The following is a 22,537-nucleotide window of genomic DNA, read 5'->3' as shown; positions in this document are numbered from 1 at the left end:
AATGAATGTCAACTGTAATTTAATATATATGTATATAGTCACAGGATGTGGAGTACAGTATAGGGGATAGAGTCGGTAGAATTGTAACAGCTATATATGATGCAAAGGGTGTAGTAGATTGGGGGAGGGAGGTTATCACTTTGTGAGGGGTGTAAATGTCACCTGAAATTAATAAAAAAGAAATAAGTGTTACAATATTCCAGAGTAAATGTTAAGCTGCTAGCTATTAGTATTTCATATTTCACAACATATCTGGTCCCCCACATAATGATAAAAGCATTGCATAGTGTTTTTAATGTTTCCTCAAATGCTACTATGTTTCCCCAAAAATAAGACCTAGCTGGACTATCAACTCTAAAGCATCTTTTGGAGCAAAAATTAATAGAAACCTGGTATTACATTATATTATATTATATTATATTATATTATATTATATTATATTATATTATATTATATTATATTATATTATATTATATGACCAAGTCTTATATTAATTTTTGCTCCAAAAGACACATTAGAGCTGATTGTCCAGCTAGGTCTTATTTTTGCGGAAACATGGTAACTTTTGAACATGACCTTAAGCTCGTTTTCTGGAAATTTCCTTTCTATACCATTTCCTTGAAGATCCCCTGTGCACCCACAAATGAGCTGAATTTTACCTCTCTTGTGAGACGTTTGACATGAAGCTCACTGTACATTTACTTTACACAATAAATTCTCTGGTAGTGAAAATAAATTAATTTGGGATTTACGTACATGTTTGCACTTCCCGGTGGTGGAGATCCACCTAGGAGCGAGAGACAGTACAGTAATCATGAACAGTGTATCAGAATCACAGAATCTTGGAAGCAGACCATAGGTGTGCGAATAGAGACAGTGACCTGGTGAGCCAAGTAACCCAGCTGGGCTCTCAGCGCTTTGGGCCACAGAGAGGTGTGTGCCCTGTGACCAGCAGGGGGCGATGTGGGACTGTCCTGTGGTCTCTACACAGCTGCTCAGTGAGATTCATTCACTCAGTGGAGCCTAGGCCGGTGGTGCCGGGCTGGGCCTTCAGCTCCCTGATGGGGACTCAGCAGCTGTGCCTTCTCATGCCTGGCAGAGGCCCCTGAGCAGGGACCTTCGTGTGGTATAAGCAGGTGCTTCCTCCCAGGGGTCTCCCAGGGGTGAAGCCAATCTCCTTCCTCCTCAGTCTGGGGTGTGAGCTGAGCTCCAGCACCAGGGCTCAGGGAGGGGCTGGGCAGTCACTGGATGGACACACATTTGCATGGACAGCCCCTCCTCTGGCAGAGGGTGGAGGAGAAAAGGAGGCCTGGGGCAGCCCAGCCCCACTGTGGGCTCAGGGCTGTGTGCACCATGGCCTGGACTCCTGTCCTCCTCGTGCTCCTCTCTCACTGCGCAGGTGGGGACGGGACTTGGGGACCATGGCAGCCCCCCAGCCTGTATCAGTCCCTCTGGCTGAGACCCTTAAGAACCTTTACCCTCGTCCCTGCCCCATCTCCCATTTGTGTCTGTGTTTGCAGGTTCCCTCTCCCAGCCTGTGCTGACTCAGCCGCCCTCCCTCTCTGCATCTCTGGGAGCATCAGCCAGACTCACCTGCACCCTGAGCAGTGGCTTCAATGTTGGCAGCTACTACATATACTGGTACCAGCAGAAGCCAGGGAGCCCTCCCCGGTATCTCCTGTACTACAAGTCAGACTCCAATAAACACCAGGGCTCCGGGGTACCCAGCCGCTTCTCTGGATCCAAAGACACCTCGGCCAATGCAGGGCTTCTGCTCATCGCTGGGCTGCAGCCTGAGGACGAGGCTGACTATTACTGTGCTGTAGGTCATGGCAGTGGGAGCAGCGTTAGTTACTCACAGTGACTCAGATGAGGAGGAAGTGAGACAAAAACCTCTGGGCCCACAGACCTGACCTCTGAGTCTCTTTTCAATGAGAAGCTACCGTGGAGATACCTGTAGGCAACACTCTTCTGCAGAAAGTTCTTTCCTGGAACAGGGGAAAGGAAACACACAGGATATGCCTGTCTACGGTTTCCAGATGGGAATTACCGCCTATTTTTGTGAGGTTTTTTTGCTTTCCCGTTCCCGAATCCTGAGAAAAGTTGGTCAGGAAATCGGGAAAATTGGCTCCGTGAACCCAGTAATACCCCCAATGGGAAATAAATGTACTACTCACAAGGTATCTCTTAGACATTTTTCCTACTTATTGCTAGGGTTTTGTGGGCGGGGGAAATTCCCGCCCATTCTCGGGAATTTTTTTCACTTTTCCGTTCCCGAATCCCAAGAAAAGTTGGTCAGGAAATCGGGAAAATCGGTTCCTTGAATCCAGTAGGTTGGTAGTATTGGCCGTCACTTTGTGGAAACGATTCATCTTGGAGAACAGAAAACAGTTTGTATCTCGAGATTCAGGAATGGGAAAGCGAAAAAAATTCCTGAGAATGGGCGGGAATTCCTGCCTGGAAACCCTACCTATAACATGGGTCAGCACAGGGCACCCAGGATGACATTGAGGATGAGGACACAGAGCACAAGTGCTGATTCCACTGGGTCCTGAGGAGATTGACAGGAGTAAATTCTGTTTTCTGCAACTGAGAATGCAGTCCCGTGGGGGTGGCTGGGTGGCTCTGGTTGTTGGAGCACTGTGCTCATGACACTGAGGTCACCAGTTTGATTCTCACATGGGCCAGTGAGCTGCACCCCCAACAACTAGATTGGGAACAACGACTTGATTCAGAGTTGGGGGGAAGGGGAGAAAGGGGAAAAAGGGAAAAACAAAACAAAACTAAGACTAACAAGCAACCTATTAGACATTAAATGATGTGGTGTGGAATTGTACACCTGAAACCTATATAACTTTACTAACAATTGTCACCCCAATAAACTTTAATTTTAAAGAAAGATATTATTTTTAAAGCAATGCAATTATTCTATATGATACTGTAAATGGCACTTAAATGACACTATGACATTGCCAAATTCACTGAACAATGTACAGCACAACGATGAAAAGCTTACTGCATGCACACAAACTATCGCTTAGGAAGCTTGGGATCTCTTGAGGGAATGTAGAATGTGACGATGCTCATCCACCTGCACTACAAAAATATGAGCCCCTCACTGGAGGGGTTTGGGGAGCAAAGCTGCTGACCTAAGTACCTTGGATAATGAGCGGAGCCTCTAACACTACAAGCATAAGAAACTGTACATAAGCACTGTACTCGAGTGGATAAAGAGGTTTCCCATGGGGTACAGATCAGTAATGGGGCGCCTGTGCTCTATACTGGAATTGAACAATGAAGGAAATAGATGGACACTGGTGGGAGCCAGATTTCTCACTTTGTGAATGGAAATGGACATATGTAACCAGTGGAGGAGGCTTGACTGACCCACGCAGTGATGCACTAGAGGAGGAGATAGAAATCGGAACTCATGTTCGGTGTATTGGGGGGAGAAAACTTCGTATAGAAATATTTAGACACAGGCATGTTCCTGTGTTAGTTTACTCAGTATTTTCCTTGTACTGTCAGCTGACTTGGGTTGCATGTAATGACATCCTATACTGATGAGTCTGCCTTTGGCCGGATATTGGCTTCTCTACCATTATCCAATATAATGTGGGCTTCTTAGGAGAGATGTTTAATTCTAACTTTAGGAATTATACAAGATGAACATGGAAAACACGGTAGCCCCAGAAAGCAATGAATCATTTCAACCACACGCAAGCAGGTCTCTGTGTGTGCACAAAAACACATACAACAGACACACAAAAAATGACAGGATGGGTCTGAGTGCACATGAGCCCACTCAATGCATTCCCATTGGGTAAAACTGAAATGATATGAGCAACTTAATAAACATAACAATATTGGGGTATGACTCACGTATAAAATAGTTGTCCATGACTCATTTTTCAAAAGATAGAAAAAATCAATAAATGGAGTAGGAGAGACATGTTTTCCATGCAGAAGAATTTTAAGTCATATAAGTAAATACGCGGCCCTGAGGGATGCCAGGCATAATACCCACTCCTAAGTGTGCACAGAGGCACCACAGACTGTCATAGGAGGAGAAGGCTAAGAGAACATGAAAAATAAATATAATGAAGTGTCCTGGATGAGACTTTATAACAGAAAACAGCATTAGTGAAAACTCAGGAAATCTGAATAAACCGTGGATATTAATATTTATGGACTTAACTGCATCCCCAACAACTCCTGTGATGATATCCTGAGGACCCAAAACCTCGTAATGTGACCATATTTGGAAATGTGGTTTTTGCAGATGTAATTAATTACGATGGAGCCAGTAAAGTCTAGTACCACGTATTGAAATTCTTCTCTCTTTCGTTTCCCTCTAACTCTTTGGTATGCGTTGAAATGTACCTCAGTACTTTAGAGAATAGAGCTTATGAAACCAAACATCATTATCATAGAGAGCCCTTGTTTCACAGACAAAAAAAAATCTAGAAAGTTCTGTTGTATCTTTTACTGTCAAAGCAGGTGGTATTTGCCAAACAAACATGACCATGGCCTAATATGGGTGGGATACCGGGTCCTCGAGGGCATATTTTAGGATTAGAAGAAGAAATACTAAGAAGGAGGTGCCTGGTATAGTAATGGTTCATTTATGTCAATCCCCATACTGAGAACCACTATAAAACTAGGCTAATAAAAAGGAAAATTAATCGTAATATATCATAGAGACACAATGAGAAATAACAAATTTTTGCGGCTAACTATGAAGGGCAAATGAAAACACAGAGTGAGAAGTATGAACAGTGGATACTCTTTTCCTCAGAGCATTTCATTCTTGTGGCAAATAGAGACATCAAATGCCAGGGCCTGTACAATGGGGCGATGGAATATAACAGGAGACCCCGAAAACAACAACAAAAACAACAGTATTCGTCAAACTGTAAGGATACTTCATGTAGAATTTTATCAAGTTTGAACTCACAGTGTTCCTGGGGAAACTGTAGGCCTTGAACTTGGTTTAGATTGGACACTGGTAATGACCCCAGGCGCCTGGCATAGGCAAACTCAAATGTCAGGTGACATGAATACATGTGGCAACAAAAGCTCTGCATTAAATCCTATACTTAGCATCCGGGAGATGATCACTGATCTGGGGGAAATCACAGTCCGATTCCCAAACTCCATGGAGACGACCTGCTCATTCTCCTTCCCTGGGTACTGAACTTGTCACAGTCCATCTGCAAAGTCAGGATGTCCTCACAGGAGAGCTGTGTAGTGTCAGAGCAGCTGGATAACCCAGCACCTGAGATCACAGGTGACCTGTTTGGGCTGGGCCTGAGAGAGCAGTTTTCTGGACCAAGCTAGCGAGGACCATGCTGTACTTGCTTCCATATGTTAAAACAAGCAGTGTCATCCTTGAAGTGTGATTTTTCCCTCCCCTGGGCCCCAAGAAACCACAAGAGCACTGGACTCTGGATCACACCTTATATTACATTTCGTCCTCCTTCCCTCATGGGATCCTTACCCAAGCCTGCAGGGCAGGCAGAGACAGGTGGATAGCCACACTAATGAACGTGTTTGCATGAGAAATTTGACCAGGAAGACTGTTTGGCAAGAGACTTACAGAACATTGGGGATGATTTGGATCTCAACACCAAAAACAAGACCTCAGCAAGATGAATTCTGGAGGGACTGTAGCTAAGAAGTGCTAATGAATCATTAGCGAATGCCACAGTAAGATTCCAGGGCTACTGTCTGTGGTTCCCAACACACTTTGGAGAGAAAGGTGGAATTAGTGCACATCTTGCAACAGGACACATTGATACACCAGCCCCTGGCAAACACCATGTATCAGTATAATCATAATGGCATGAGAAGCACCATCTGAAATAGCTCTTATCTGGGTCAAACAACATCTCCCAAAAGCCACCATGGGAATTGCTCTCTGCCACTTCCTGCATTGTCATGGGCTCCTGAAGCTCTGCGTCTTCTGCCACATCAGTTTACCAATCCCTCCATTCACCACAGATCACAGGGGGTGGTGTGGACTGGAATAGGGGAGTTGGTTACTGTGTCCAGAGTTTCTGTTTGGGATGATGAAGCATTCTGGAAATTGATAGTGGTGACGGTGCAACAATTTACATGTACTTAATGCAACTGAATTATTATTATTATTATTATTATTATTATTACTTTCAAAAATAAGCTTATAGAGTGAGTCTTCTTGTAAGAACGGGAGTTTACATCCGTGACAGTGACTGAAACCTTGGGTCACAGAAATGACTTCGGAGCCTGTGTTGACTAAGGAAACGTCACTGAGCACAACACACAATTTCTGGGGGGACAGTCACACTCTGCAGGGGCTCCTGCTGGGGCGTCACCACCAGGACCTCTCACCACCATCTAACAGAAGCCCCACCAGGTTCCCTGGGGTCTAAGTGTCACGGGCAGTGAGATCCCAGGAACCCCTGCTCAGAGACAGAGCCACCATGACCATCGCAGGACCCAGCCTGAGGCCCAGGCAGAGCATCGTGTTCTGTTGTCACATCTGTCCTGGTCCCGGGAAAATGAACACATTAGAGAGATGACAGGACTCTCAGATCAGTCTGGGAGGCTTGTCCTTCCGTCATCTTCATCTCAGGTGTGGATTTTCACCCTCACATTCAATGTCCTCCTCAGGACAGTCACACTTAACCCACCCCGAGGATTCTCCCCTCTTAGTGAGGACAGAACACTCCACATCTGTGACAGTATTTGCAGAAAGTTTGTCAATGCTTTGGCAGCCAATGTCACATCATGACCACCTCTGTGTCCCTTTGTGGCTTCCTGTCTTGTCTTCATAGGGGAATCAGCTCCCAAACTGTCCTGGCTCAGCCTGGTAAACAGACTGAGGGCGTTTGCACAGCACAACCTGCAGTGCTGGGCTCTGTGGTGCATCAGGTGGGACACGGCATGGGGCGGTCTCACCTGGCATGCTCTGCGGCGCTAACGCCGTAAGTGGTTATTTCTGTACATTTTTCTACCTTCCATAGATAACAACTCCTGTGAGAAAGAGAAACCATACTAAACTCATCCAGCACTATGGGATCACAGTTCTTAAAACCAGCCATGGATGTGTGAACTGAGACAATAACTGGGTGAGCTGCATAAACCAGCTGGGCTCTCAGGGCTTTGGGCCATGAAGAGGTGTGTGCCCTGTGACCAGCAGGGGGCGCTGTGGGACTGCCCTGTGGTCCCTACACAGCTGCTCAGTGAGGACCATTCACTCAAAGAAGCCTGGGCCTGGGGGCTGGGCCCTGTGCTCCCTAATGGGGACTCAGCAGCTGTGTCCTCTCAGGCCTGGCAGAGTCCCCTGAGCAGGAACCTTTGTGTGGTCTCAGCAGGTGCTTCCTCCCAGGGCTCTCCCAGGGGTGAAGTCAACCTCCATCCTCCTCAGTCTGGGGTGTGAGCTGAGCTCCAGCACCAGGGCTCAGGGAGGGGCTGGGCAGTCACTGGATGGACACACATTTGCATGGACAGCCCCTCCTCTGGCAGAGGGTGGAGAAGAAAAGGGGGCCTGGGGCAGCCCAGCCCCGCTGTGGGCTCAGGGCTGTGTGCACCATGGCCTGGACTCCTGTCCTCCTCGTGCTCCTCTCTCACTGCGCAGGTGGGGACAGGCCTCGGGGACCAGGGCAGTGCTCTGGCCTGTGCCTCTTTCTCTGTGTAATTCCCTGAGAACCTTTACCCTGGTCCCTGCTCCATCTCCCATTTGTGTCTGTGTTTGCAGGTTCCCTCTCCCAGCCTGTGCTGACTCAGCCGCCCTTCCTCTCTGCATCTCTGGGAGCATCAGCCAGACTCACCTGCACCCTGAGCAGTGGCTTCAATGTTGAGGGCTACTGGATACGCTGGTTCCAGCAGAAGCCAGGGAGCCCTCCCCGGTATCTCCTGTATTACAAGTCAGACTCAGATAAACACCAGGGCTCCGGGGTCCCCAGCCGCTTCTCTGGATCCAAAGACACCTCGGCCAATGCAGGGCTTCTGCTCATCTCTGGGCTGCAGCCTGAGGACGAGGCTGACTATTACTGTGCTACAGGTCATGGCAGTGGGAGCAGCTATCGTTACTCACAGTGACTCAGATGACAAGGAAGTGAGACAAAAACCCCTGGGTCACAGACCTGACCTCTGAGTCTCTTTTCAATGAGAAGCTTCCATGGAGATACCTGTAGGCAAGACTCTTCTGCAGAAAGTTCTTTCCTTGAACAGGGTAAGGAAACACACAGGATATGCATGTAACATGAGTCAGCACAGGGTTGTTAGAATGGCACTGAAGGATGAGGACACAGAACTTAAGTGCAGATTCCACAGGGTATAAAGAAGATTAACAGGAGTAAATACTGTTTTCTGCAACTGAAAATGCCGCCCCCTACAACCAGGTTCCTCCACAGTCCATTTCGTAATCTTATTCCACATTAAATCCTGTGTTACTAGTGCTCTACCCACAGCTAATACATTGACACAAACCCTTGCCCTAGACATAGTTCGTCTGCCTCTGGAGCAGCCTACACATCTAACTGGACCCAGATCCTGCAGACTCCCTCTGACACCCCCTGTCACCGTCCCTGTTCTCTCCTCTGCTGCTGCATCCCTCACCTTCCTGATCCCTTCCTCTGGCTCCTCAGGTCTTCACTCCATCTCCACATTAGGTTTTCAGAGAAAATTATGTTTTTGCTGTAATTTCCCAGCAGACCATAGGTGTGTGAATAGAGACTGTGACCTGGTGAGCCGCATAAACCAGCTGGGCTCTCAGGGCTTTGGGTCATGGGGAGGTGTCTGCCCTGTGACCAGAGGGGGCGCTGTGGGACTGCCCTGTGGTCTCTACATGGCTGGTCAGTGAGGAGAATTCACTCAACGGAGACTAGGCCTGGGGGCTGAGCCCTGTGCTCCCTGATGGGGACTCAGCAGCTGTGCCCTCTCATGCCTGGCAGAGTCCCCTGTCAGGGACCTTCGTGTGGTATAAGCAGGTGCTTCCTCCCAGGGCTCTCCCAGGGGTGAAACCACCTCCATCCTCCTCAGTCTGGGGTGTGAGCTGAGCTCCAGCACCAGGGCTCAGGGAGGGGCTGGGCAGTCAGTGGATGGACACACATTTGCATGGACAGCCCCTCCTCTGGCAGAGGGTGGAGAAGAAAAGGAGGCCTGGGGCGGCCCAGCCCCACTGTGGGCTCAGGGCTGTGTGCACCATGGCCTGGACTCCTGTCCTCCTCGTGCTCCTCTCTCACTGCGCAGGTGGGGACAGGCCTAGGGGACCAGGTCTCAGTTCCCAGCCTGTCTCAGTCCCTGTGGCTCAAAGCGTTAGAAATTTTTTTTTAAATAAAAATAGAGTGGTTCTATCTATTCCATATAATTTCAGCTATATTAGTATATATTATAAACTTTAAGAATTAGAAGTAAATGACTATTTTTGTTTACCAACAATAATCTAATTTATAGCAGCATGTTCGGTGAAAACTATTTAAGTCCTGCACAGTCATCATATCTATTTTCCAGATAATCAGGAAGTCATCATCCAACCTTTATATTGGACCACAATATAGTTACCCCATACATGCATTTCATTAAGTAGAAAAGAGACATTACATTTTCTTTTTCAGCAAATACTCCATCTTTGTCATGCAGACATCTCCTCCCCAAACTAACATCACAATGTACAAAATGTAACTTTTTATTCCCAAGAGCTGCCTCAAATAACTTTCACCTTGGAAAACTACAAAGCCTTAGAAACATTACACCAGTTCCTGCCCCATCCCCCATTAATGTGTGTTTGCAAGTTCCCTCTCCCAGCCTGTGCTGACTCAGTCGCCCTCCCTCTCTGCATCTCTGGGAACAACAGCCAGACTCACTGACACCCTGAGCAGTGGCTTCAATGTTGGGGGCTATTATATATACTGGTACCAGCAGACGCCAGGGAGCCCTCCCTGGTATCTCCTGAGCTGTATATCAGACTCAGAGAAACACCAGGGCTCTGGGGTCCCCAGCCACTTCTCTGGATCCAAAGACACCTCGCCCAATGCAGGGCTTCTGCTCATCGCTGGGCTGCATCCGAGGACAAGGCTGACTATTACTGTGTGATCGTTCATAATAGTACTTCACGAAGTAACACACACAGAGGGAGAAGTGGGACAAAAACAGCCTACTCAGGGCCCTGGACTACGAATCTTCTCCGATTTAAAATATTTAAATATACACTAATTGTACTTGGATGTAGCTTCCACATTAAAATGTTTTAGCTCCCAGTTCCCAATTCAACATTTCTAAAGACCCCTCAGATGGGGATGGGGGCGGGGGGTACAAAATCTGATGATAATATGAAAAATAGGCCTGGGAATCCAAGTTTTAAAAATCAGAGCCTGTTGAGCTGGCTTTTTTTCTTTTCTTTTTTTTTTTTCCTTTTTGAAAAGGTAAATCAACCTTCCCAGGTTGTTTTTTGTTACTCTTGTTAAGAGCTGAGGACCATCCCAGCAGGGGGACCATCTTCCAGAGTGTGGACTCTGCTCTCCCAGGGTTCAGAGCAAAGACCTCCTGTCCCTCCCAGGCTCCTGAGCTCAGGGCTGGCCAGGGAGCCCTGCGTTCCAGGGACGTGGCACTGAGATGTGAGACGCTGGGTGGACACAATCCAAGGAGGAAATCTAGTCACACAGCTGACCTGGGACCCTTTGCTGGGCACCTAAGCCTTCAGTTGTGAAGTCAGGAGAGGGGAGATTGTCACCAGGGAAATTTGAGGCCTGAGGCCAGGAGACTACTTTTTGGGACACGAGAGAAGGTGGGAGTGACTCCATAGCTGTTGGGAAACGCTGAGTCTGCTCCAGGAAGGTGCGGGAAGCGGGTCTATGGATGAGACGCTCTTACAGCTGAACCCACTCAGGACCATGGGGACTCCTGTGTGGGTTTCCTGAGCCCACAGGCACTGACTGTGTCTTCCTCTCCTCTCAGACCCCACAAGAGCTTTCTAACAATCCAGGAAGGGGTGGGTTGTGGGACGTCAGGAGCAGGAACTCCCCAGTATGTGCCTGTGTCACTCCCCTGGTTAAACTCTTGATGGACCCAGATCTGAGGTCACCTTCTCCTACTCAGGGAGCAGCAGATGCGTGAGGTTACCATGGTAATATTCCCCATGGTTCCCAGGCAAAACATATATCTTTGTGACCTAGGACAGCATTAATGGAACATCTAGGTTTCTGAGCCTAATTCTCTGGATCCAGGTTTATTACCAAAACTTCTTGAACATCTCTGGGCACCAGGCTGGAGGCCAGGCTTATTATCATTTTTATACATCCAAACACAACCTCAATGCTACAAAATGTTCCTGTTCACGGGGCAATGTGGTAAAAGCTGCCCTCACTCCCCTGTCTGACCTGTCACTCCACTGTCTCTGCTTGTGACCAACACCAGCTCAACTCTTGAGTTATGATGTCACTTGTGCTATTTAAGCTGGAAAGTCTTATATTCTCACCTTGATCTACACTTTGGAGGTCAGCAAAATACTTCCTTTTCTTACTGATGTCCTACTGTAACAGAACCACCACACACCCAGTTGCAAACTTCTCTCAGAGTTTCTGGGTGCAAGACAAGGAAAGCAGAATTCCAGCATCTATGACCTGGGAGTCCCAGGTGGCCCTGAACCAATCATGCATGTCTGTGCTCCTGGCCCAAGCTTTGCTGCTCATTCCTTGAACCATGAAGTATTAAGAAAGGCAGATTCTCTCTTTCTGTGGAGATTGCCCTCTGAGGAGCTCCTGATTCCCGGGACTGGGAGACCCCTCCCCATTAAGGGCGTGGCTCTCAGAACTGTAACGTGCTCACTTTCTCCATTTTAACCCTATGTCTTCTTTTTTTTTCTTTAAATTAAAGTTTATTGGGGTGACTATTGTTAGTAAAGTTACATAGATTTCAGGTGTACAATTCTGTATTACATTATCTATATCTCACATTGTGTGTTCACCACACAGCGTCAGTTCTCTTTCCATCACCATATATTAGACCCCGTTTACCCTCTTCTAGAGCCCTTCTCTCCCTCCCCCTTTACCCTCTCATAAACCCTAAACTATTGTCTGTGTCTATGAGTTTTTGTTCTTTCAGTTGTTTGTCTTTTGTTGTTTTCGGTTTATATACCACATATCAGGGAAATCACATGGTTCTCTGCTTTTTCTGTCTGACTTATTTCGCTCAGCATTACACTCTCAAGATCCATCCATGTTGTTACAAATGGTCCTATTTCATCTTTTCTTACCGCCAAATAGTATTCCATTGTGTATATATACCACAACTTCTTTATCCATTCATCTATCAAAGGACATTTTGGTTGTTTCCATGTCTTGGCCACCATGAATAAAGCTGCAATGAACATTGGAGCACACTTGTCTTTATGGATAAATGTTTTCAGATTTTTTGGGTAGATACCCAGGAGAGGGATTGCTGGGTCATATGGTAATTCTACTCATAATTTTTTGAGGAACTTCCACACTGCCTTCCATAACGGCTGCACCAGTCTGCATTCCCACCAACAGTGTATGAGGGTTCCTTTTTCTCCACAGCCTCTCCAACACTTGTTACTATTTGTCTTGTTGATGATAGCCATTCTGACTGGGGTGAGGTGATATCTCACTGTGGTTTTTATTTGCATTTCTCTGATGATTAGTGATGTTGAATATTTTTTCATATGTCTATTTGCCATTTGTATGTCCTCTTTGGAGAAATGTCTCTTCAGGTTCTCTGCCCATTTTTCAGTTGGGTTGTTTGTTTTTCTGTTGTGAGTTACATGAGTTCCTTGTATATTTTGAATATTAGCCCCTTATAGGAAGCACTGTTTGCAAAAATCTTCTCCCATTCAGTTGGTCGCCTCTTTGTTTTGTCGATGGTTTCTTTTGCTGTGCAGAAGCTTTTAAGTTTGATGTAGTCCCATTCATTTATTTTAGCTTTTACTTCCCTTGCCTTTGGAGTCAAATTCATAAAATGTTCTTTGAACCCAAGGTCCGTAAGTTTAGTACCTATGTTTTCTTCTATGCAGTTTATTGTGTCAAGTCTTATGCTTATGTCTTTGATCCATTTTGAATTAATTTTGGTACATGGTGACAGATAGCAGTCCAGTTTCATTGTTTTGCACGTGGCTTTCCAATTCTGCCAGCACCATTTATTGAAGAGGCTGTCTTTTCTCCATTGCATATTTTTTGCTCCTTTGTCAAAAATTATCTGTCCATATTTATGTGGTTTTATTTCTGGGTTCTCAATTCAATTCCATTGGTCTACATGTCTGTTTTTCTGCCAACACCATACTGTTTTGATTGTTGTTGCCCTGTAGTACAAGCTAAAGTCATGGAGTGTGATACCTCCCGCATTGTTCTTTTTTCTTAAGATTGCTTTGGCTATTTTGAGTCTTTTGTGGTAACAAATTTTTACATCTCACAATTTTCATTCCCAGGGAGGAATCACAACTCTCCAGCGGCCTATTTTAGTCCTGGAAGCATATAACCTATAGTTGCTAAACCTGCTCTGAACCGTTCACTGGAGGACAAATCAGGGTGCTAGACTGGAGCTGCTGCAGAGAAGAAAGCATGCTGACGCTCTGCGTGAAGCATGCACCCCTCTCAGTGGAGCACAGAGATGCAGCAAGTGCTGTGTGGGAAGAGTTAACAGTCATGAAAAAGCAGACAAATCAACAAAACAGATAAAACAGGCACCATTTACAACATGTAGTTCTGGAGTGGTAGAACTTTCCAGAATTCAAAAACAAACTCTGGAATGTTACTGGGTCCTAGGAGGGACTGCACTTCTGTCCATGGCACAGTCACTGAACCATGTTGTTGACACGCACGTTATTGGCTAGGTTTCTGGGGGGATCCAAATTAAGAGACCAGGAGAGCCCGATACTCCGTTTTCTACAGAGCAAGGATGGCCGCTGATTGTGAACTGGAGTTGAGAAGAAAGGGAAGCAGGGATGACATCAAGCCTCACCTACCCAGATTCCTTTTCATGGTTTCTTGTCTGGAGTTGCAGGGCAACAAATTTGACCTGTGGAAAGAAATAACCTCAGACCTGAGGAAGAGAGACCATAACGGCTGCACCAGTCTGCAGGACCTGAGGAAGAGAGACCAGAGAAATACCTGTAGGAGTGCATTCTCCGATCAGTGATATTCCCCCGTGGACACGAGAGGGTACTGACATGAAACAACTCAGTAACTGTGACCTGGCCACATTGCCAAGTACACCTGGGAGGGGAGCTCATTTGCATGGCAGCCCCGCCCCCACAGGTGGTAGGAGTTATAAGGAGAGCTGTGCAGGCTGACTTTCTGCTGAAGGGTCTTGAGAAGCACAGCACTGGGGCGTCTGCACCATGGCCTGGGCTCCTCTCCTGCTCACACTGCTGGCTCACTGCACAGGTCAGGGGTGCTCTCTGGGCTGGGCTGGGAGACGCCACACCGCACTTTCATGCCTCTGCCCCTCTCCTGACCTTGGTCTCTCACCTGTTTTCAGGGGCCACTTCCCAGGCCACAGTGACTCAGGAAGCTTCACTGTCCACATCTCCTGGAGGGATGGTCACACTCACCTGTGGCTCCAATACTGAGGCTGTCACCACCCCTAACTCCGCTGATTGGGTTACACCAGCCACCGTGTCTGAGAGGTCCCTGCACATTGTTCCAGGTTTTGGCTTGAAGACAAGGCCGCCCTCACCATCACGGGGGCCCATCTAAAGGATGAGGCTGAATAGTACTGTGCTCTGTGGTACAGCGGCCTTTTCCACAGTGACAGATGCAGGTGGGAACGTGAAGCACAAACCCCCAGGCTCAGTGCACCCTCTGCTCTTAATATTCCCCGTCTCCTGTTCACAAAGGCTGTGTCCAGCTAGTGTGGGCTCAGGGAGATTATTGCCCATGGCCCCAGAAGAGGCTGTCAAATCCATTCTTCTAAGATCAAAAATGATTTATTTTTAACACACCATTTTAATGTGAAAACAATGTGATCTTAAAAGCAAGAATAAATATAATCAGCAATTGCAGAGGAAATGGACTGCAGTATCAAAAGGAAAAGTTACACTCACACACACAGACACACACACACGGGCACACATACGTTTGAGTCTAAATTCAGCTTGGCCAGCATTCAACAACCAAGGCAAAACTTTAGTAATGTATTGGTATGACACAGTCTTGATTTTGCGAGGTCTGACAATTAAGTTCGCGAACTTGTTGCAGCACTGTTACTAACCTGTTTTTGATATCAGAGGGATTATTCATTATGAATTTGTGCCAACTGGACAAACAGTTAACCAAGTTGACTATTTCAAAGTGCTGAAAAGACTGCGTGAAAACGTTAGACGACCTGAACTTTTCACCAACAATCCATGGCTCTTGCATCACGACAATGCACCAGCTCACAGGGCACTGTCTGTGAGGGAATTTTTAGCCAGTAAACAAATAACCGTATTGGAACACCCTCCCTACTCACCTGATCTGGCCCCCAATGACTTCTTTCTTTACCCGAAGATAAAGGAAAGATTGAAAACAAGACGTTTTGATGACATTCAGGACATCAAGAGTAATGTGACAGCAGCTCTGGCCATTCCAGAAAAAGAGTTCCAAAATTGCTTTGAAGGGTGGACTAGGTGCTGGTGTCGGTGCATAGCTTTCCAAGGGGAGTGCTTCGAAGGTGACCATAGTGATATTCAGCAATGAGGTATGTAGTACTTTTTCTAGGATGAATTTGCGAACTTAATTGTCTGACCTCATAATGTGGAAAAAAAATAATAATTGCAGAATGAAGATATCAGAAAAATTTTTAAATGGTGAAGACAAATAAACACTGCCCTTGTTTCCAAATGACTCAGCAGAGTGGAAAATTGAAAACCTCCATATATGTCCATGAGGTGAAATGCAGTGTCCCCTGCAGCTTCCCCAGGGAGACCAGGGAACCAGTGAAATTGGGAGTCCAGTGAGACATGAAAAATTCATACAGAGCACAGGGTCCCTGAAAAAGAGCCACTACATAGTGTTTGAACCCTCGGGTTCCCTGCCCAGGCTGATCAATTCTCGTGATTGTGCCTCACACATCCCATGTGGGGGCACAGGGAGGTGCCACCCGGGATTTGCCAAAGAAGCAGTTTGGCCCTGCTGTTGGGGAGTCTCAGTGGACAGCCTCAAGCTGTCAGCAACTAAGGGTGACCCTCAGCTACAGAGAGTGGCTGCAAAATGGCACGTGTTTCCCAGAACAGCCCATACCCACTGAGAGCCATGAGGGTATAAAGATCAGGTGAGTGCAAAGGGCAGCAGAGATGCCAACACAAAGCGTCACCTTGTAGGAAGGGAGAACCATATTTGAGTCTGTGGTATGTGCCCTAAATCATAACTAGTATGTGGCGATATGTCCTGATTTAACAGTTACATGGGCATTGGTGTAATGGGCTGCAAGTGGGAGCAATCTCTCTTTCCATCCCACCCAGTGAACTATGTGGGGGCTTTATGACTCTGTTCCCTCTAATTTTAGGTCTCGTGTGTCTGGATGTCATGATGTCTAGACAGGCAACATTTATACCAAAGACACAAGTGACATCTGAATAAACCCAAGTTCAGCTTCACTGTCTTACTAGACAATCCTCATGACAGGAGAACAGCAGGAAGAAAGTCACCAAGAGGGCAGCCGAATGGCTCAGTTGGATGGAGCACGAGCTCTCAACAACAAGGTTGCCAGTTTGATTCCCACATGGGATGATGGGCTGTTCCCCTCTTAACTAAAATGAAAACGGCGACTGTACTTGGAGCTGAGCTGTGCCCTCCACAACTAAGATTGAAGGACAACAACTTGATTTGGAGCTGATGGGTCCTGGGAAAAACACACTGTTCCCCAATAAAGTCCTGAAAATACACACTGTTCCCCTTCCCAATAAAATCTTTAAAAAAGAAAGAAAGAAAGTTACCAAGATACCAAGAAAATGGACCCTAACAAAGGAGGAATCACATACCACGAAAAAAACCTATGTTTGTACAGAAGAGGATCTACCTCCAAGGTGACATTCACTGCTCAGGACTTGATCCTGATCTCAGAGGAATTTGTATAAGAGACACCACCTCAGATCTGACCACTAAACAGCCAAGGGAGCCGTGTGCAGACTCACCCTGAGGAGGCTGAGTGGAGCATAGAGACACCCTGAGGTGATGGGAAGGACACATAAGGGATCACACGTCTTGACCCTAAGGTAGGAGGACAGGGGACAGGGGACTGGAAAGGCAGGAGCTGTCTCTGATGGGCTGTAGTCACCATGTCACACAATGGTTTGTCTGTGCCTGGTCACCAGGGGGCGCCAAAGGCTGGTTCCCTGGTGTCTGAGGGTGATCACAGCTGGGAAGAGCCACCTGTCACTGGCTGGTGCCCTCTGCTCAGTGCTCACAGATGTGACCTCCCCACACCCGGTGTACACATAGCCACAACCCTGCCCACCCCCTGACTGGCTCAGGCAGAGAGGCCTGACCCAGGACCCAGTGAGGGATCAGAAAGCTGGGGGTCTCATTTGCATGAGTGGACCCTCCCTCTCTCAGAGTATGAAGAGGGGAAGGGAGACATTTGGGGGAAGCTCTGCTTCAGCTGTGGGGCCACAGAAGGCAGGACTCGGTGACCATCTCCGCCATGGCCTGGTCCCCTCTCCTCCTCACCCTCATCGCTCACTGCACAGGTGACTGGATACGGGGACAGGGGAAGGGACCCTGGGAAGACACATGGGGCCCTGCTTCCTCCGCTTGTCTCTAGACCGAGAATCACCATCTCTGTGTCTCTCCCTCTTCCAGGATCCTGGGCCCAGTCTGTGCTGACTCAGCCGCCCTCAGTGTCTGGGGCCCTGGGACAGAGTGTCACCATCTCCTGCACTGGAAGCAGCTCCAACATCGGGGGTAATTACAATTACGTGTCCTGGTACCAGCAGCTCCCAGGAAAGGCCCCCAAACTCCTCATCTATGGTAACAGCAAACGACCCTCAGGGGTCCCCAACCGATTCTCTGGCTCCAAGTCTGGCAGCTCGGCCTCCCTGACCATCAGTGGGCTCCAGGCTGAGGACGAGGCTGATTATCACTGTGAGACCTATGATAACAGTCTGAGTGCTCGCACAGTGCTCCAGGCCTGTGGGGAAGTGAGACACAAACCTGCTGTCCCTTCTACAACGGGGCTTCCCTGAGCTGACCCTCCTCCTCTGACTGCACAGCTGCTTCTTTTGTTTGTTTGGCTTAAAACTGGAGTCTGAGACCCATCAAAGGGAACTTTGTCTGGAAAATCTGCCACATCCTTTGAAATCTGCCCCCCAAGCCTGTCCTTGGCAGCTACACATTGTGAGATTTTCTCAAATTGAGCAGCAATTCCTGGGTGTGGGGCCTGTATGCCCCAGAGACAGAGTCCATGATGGGTCAGAACAGAACCAGGGACACAGAATCCAGCTGTGTCTGATTCAGGACACATCACAAGTGTCCAATACATGTCTTGGTACCAAATTCTCCCCGGAATGGGCCCCAAACCCCTCACCTATTAAGATAGTAGTTGACCTTCAGGGTCCCTGATTCTGTCTCAAGTCTCACAACCTGGGCTCCTTGACAGCCACTGGGCTGATGCCTGAGGACGAACCTCCTTCCCAGGGTCACACCTGTGACATCAGCCTTGATGTTCCCACAGAGCTCCAGGTCTGCGGGTAACTGAGACCAGAACCCCCTTCTCATCTGCCAGGAGGAGAAATGCCCCACAGCTGCTGGCTCAGCTTCAGCCTGTGGCTTTGGCTTCTGTTGTCGCTGCTGCTGTCACCATGGGCCCAGGATCATGCAGGGCACCGTAAGGGGAGGGAAGGTTCTCCATTCCCGTCTGTCCTCAAAGTCACTCACTGCAGTGCCTTCCTACACAAAGGGTCTCAAGGAAACAAGAAGTCCAGCACCTTATCAACTGGGGACAAGAGTCTCTGCACTGAAGGCCGGAGGCTGAAGTGGGGGTTCCAGCTCTGGTCACCTCAGACCTGAACTCCGAATGGGGAATCCTGCGTCTCCATCGTGGGCCATTTACCTATTTCCGAAAGTTTCCACAGCTACGTCATCCTTTCATTAGTCCTCAGTGTGAACGCGTGATTTATGGCTCAAGGGAGGGAGCCGTGGGTCTGACAAGAGTGTGAGACACTGAGGCCCACAACCACCCCCATGTGGGAAAGGCTGAGCCTGCTCTAGTGGGACTTGGACAGTGATCCCCACCCCTGAGTGATGCTCCTGCACCTGTGACAGCTCTAACCCCATGGACAGACTGGATGTGGGTCTCCCTCAGCCCCTCGGAAACCCAGGTCATCAATTCCTTGCCACGTGACTAGAACCACCACACAGCTCAGAGTCACTCAGAGACTAGACACTGGGAATGGCAACATCACATGTGCACAAATTGACTCCTTCCCAAGAATGAAGGGGAAGAATGGGAGAGACTCAGTGTCCCACGTTCCCAGTAACCTCAGGAGGCTGTGCTGGACTTGACTCCTACGTGGCTCCAAGTTCATGTGCAATCAACAGCCCACATGAGGACACTGCCTGCTATGCAAGTGCAGCTCAGAGAAGACTTCCTGCCCCCACCTTTTAGGAGGTGGCTGCACACCCATCCCCCATCCACCTGGAATTCCATAACTGCCACCTGCTCCCACTCTGAAGACCTGTGTGGCAGCCACAGCAGAGTCAGCTCAGTGAAGTTCCCTGCCCTAGTGACCGCATGTCAGGGAGGGCAGGTGGGGACGGGGCTCTTCTGATGGGAAGGGGGCCTGTGGAATATCCGGAGAGAAGGGGGGGAGGAACTCTCCCAAATTGGAGGTACCTGGTGGATGACAGAGGACAGGGGTCTGAGCTCACAGAGGCTTCTCTGAGCTGGGACAGGGCGCGTTGCGACAGGACCAATCTTCCCGCAAGTTCTCTGGGACCGTCCAGGTTCCTCTTGTCCTCAGCCATTCATTCAACACACTCTGCAGGTTCCTGTGACAACTGCCCTGTGGAGGGGCAGATGGTCTGTGTCCTGACCACGATGAACCGGCAGAGGCGTCCTTCTCTCTGCCTTCCATGCTCCTCCCTCCCTGTTCTTCCTTGTGTTTTGGCCTCTGCTTCTCCAGGGTCCCTGAAACCTTTGAGTCCTGCCATCGGGGTAATTTACCTGTTTCTCCACAACGTAATGCACCTGTATTCTCAGAGGACAGAGAAACAATTCCACCTACAGCTGGGATTCATGAGAGACCCCTTGTCCTTGTGTCCCAGGAAGAGCCCTGCCCTGGGCCACGTTCCCCCATAACCCGCCTAAGAATCTGTTCCTCATTCCCGTCCTCTTCTCATTCTCGTACCTCCTTGTCTAGGACCAGAGCAGCGCCCAGGCCACGTATGTGGAGTAGATGTGCGGGCACAGACCACCGCCTCGTACAGAGACGATGCATCACCCCAAGGGAGTCCATGTTGTGTGGAATATCCCCGTGTCTTCCCAATGACGTCATTCATGTCCTTCCTCACACAGGGAGCTCAGAGATGGGGCAGAACCACGCACCAGGGAGAGGAGCAATGGTCCTCGGAAACCTTCTCAGCTATGAATTCTCTTACATGGTCCCCATTTCTCCTCTACATAAACTACCCTCTGGTGAACAGTGTGGGGACCGAGCCAGGAGTGCTATTTCCAGGCTCTCAGCTTCACGTGGAAAGGTGCTGGCTCAGGTAGTAAACGACTATCAACCGTGATTGGATGGCCATCAGCTGTGGCTAGTTGGCTGTCAGCTGTAACCAGTGAGCCATTGGCCACTAATACAACTGCTGTGGCTATGCCAGCAGAAAATGGGGGATAGCAAGAAGATGGTGGCTGAGCTAGCAAGAGCAGATTGCAGTTAGCAAGGGGTTGGTTGGTTGGCAGAAAAGCAGACAGCACATTGCAGATCGTGTGGCTCCTACTTCCTGTGTCTCTAACCCAGCCGCCAGCAAGACTATAGTGTTATGACTCCCCCATCTATGGCTCCGTGGGTGTTCCTTTTTGGCCTCACCATGTCCTGCATTCTTATGTGGGGAGTGGGACCAGAGACCTTACATGAGTCCCTGCATGACAAACGGCCATGAACTTTTGTTTTCGTATGTATCCTCACTTCTTTATGGTCCAATTATAGATATTAACCAACATTTTAAATATCCTTCCTGTATTTGAAAATTATCATTTTTATGAATCTCTGAATGTTAGTATAAAGAATAAATATCCAATATTTACCATAACAGGTAAAAATATAATTAAATATGTTTCAGTAAAATAAGCATAAGAATCAATAAAATAAAAGTATAAATACCTGGGGGTATGTTATTGTCAGAAACTTCTAGTTTAATAATTGCAAAATTCAAGTGTAAATAAAACAGGAACATGAAGAAGTGAAGTGGAATAAATTTTTGTCTCCCCACCTCCAAAGAATCCAACAGTGCAAAGTGGCTGCAAAACCTGCAGAGTTATTTTTTTGTTTGTTTTTTGTTCTTTTTATTGGGGAAGGGAAACAGGACTGTATTGGGGAACAGTATGTACTTCCAGGATTTTTTTCCAAGTCAAGTTGTCCTTTCAATCGTAGTTATGGAGGGCACAGTTCAGCTCCAGGTCCAGTTGCTGTTGTCATTTGCAGGGGGCACAGCCCACCATCCCTTGCGGGCGTCGAACAGGCAACCTTGTGATTGAGAGGATGTGTTCCAACCAACTGAGCCCTCTGGGAGCTCAGCAGCAGCTCAGCTCAAGGTGCCCTGTTCAACCTTAGTTGCAGAGGGCAGAGCATACAATCCCTTGCAGGAGTCGAGCAGTTGATCCGACAACCTTGTGGTTGAGAGCACACTGGCCTATGTGGGAATCGAACCGGCAGCCTTCAGCGTTATGAGCATGGAGCTACAACCGCCTGAGCCACCAGGCCGCCCCAGAGTTATTTTTTGATGTCATTGATCTTCCCAGAGAAAGAAGATTCTGGGTCAAATGAGGCAGTGGGAGAGGGGGTGGAGGATTGAGGAGTGTGAGGACACCAGGCCTCAGTCCAGCAGGGGGCGCTGCAGCACTGGTCCTGTGAGCACAGACTTCTAAGCCAGGCCAACCAGGAAAACACTCTAGTGGCTCTTGCACACTTGGTAGGCAGTGACCTCACTGAAGTGTGACTGTCCTGCACCTGGTGCCCCAGAAGCCACATGAGCACTCAGCTCTGACTCACACCCTTGTCTCATATTCCATCCTTCACAGCTCCTGGAGTCATTGTTCAGGCTGACATTAGGCAAGGGTAGACAATCCCACCTCTAGAACAAAATTGCTGAAAAAAAATCACTGACAATGTTACCTGATTATAGGTAAGGAGACACCTGGGAAAGGGAGGGTGGGAATTCAAAGTAGACCGCTGGAAGCAGAGCTCGGGTTTGTCTGTCATGTTCCTGATTCTTCTCTGGACCCTCCTCACTCTTTGGACAAGGAGTTTCCTTTAGAGCTGAAGAGAAAAGATGGGGAGGGGATGGGTTTGCACTGCACTGCTCCCATAATCTGCGCACAGGTGGTTGCTCATCCATGC

General features: G+C 48.1%; 1 protein-coding gene and 1 gene segment (V, D, J or C); both read left to right on the top strand.

Moving 5' to 3' along the window:
• Window positions 1–22,537, top strand: part of LOC109439166 (immunoglobulin lambda-1 light chain-like) — a 556,184-nt gene that overhangs the window by 142,649 nt on the left and 390,998 nt on the right. The window lies entirely within an intron of this gene.
• LOC148757299 (immunoglobulin lambda variable 1-40-like) lies at window positions 17,527–18,785 on the top strand. The segment is given in 2 exon segments: window positions 17,527–17,668; window positions 17,781–18,785. Coding segments are annotated over 2 exon segments (429 nt in total).

This window comes from Rhinolophus sinicus, chromosome 9 (assembly GCF_057876585.1).
Source record: "Rhinolophus sinicus isolate RSI-liver-muscle chromosome 9, RSI-T2T, whole genome shotgun sequence".
Taxonomy (NCBI): Eukaryota; Metazoa; Chordata; class Mammalia; order Chiroptera; family Rhinolophidae; genus Rhinolophus; species Rhinolophus sinicus.
This window is presented reverse-complemented; position numbering and strand designations above follow the sequence as displayed.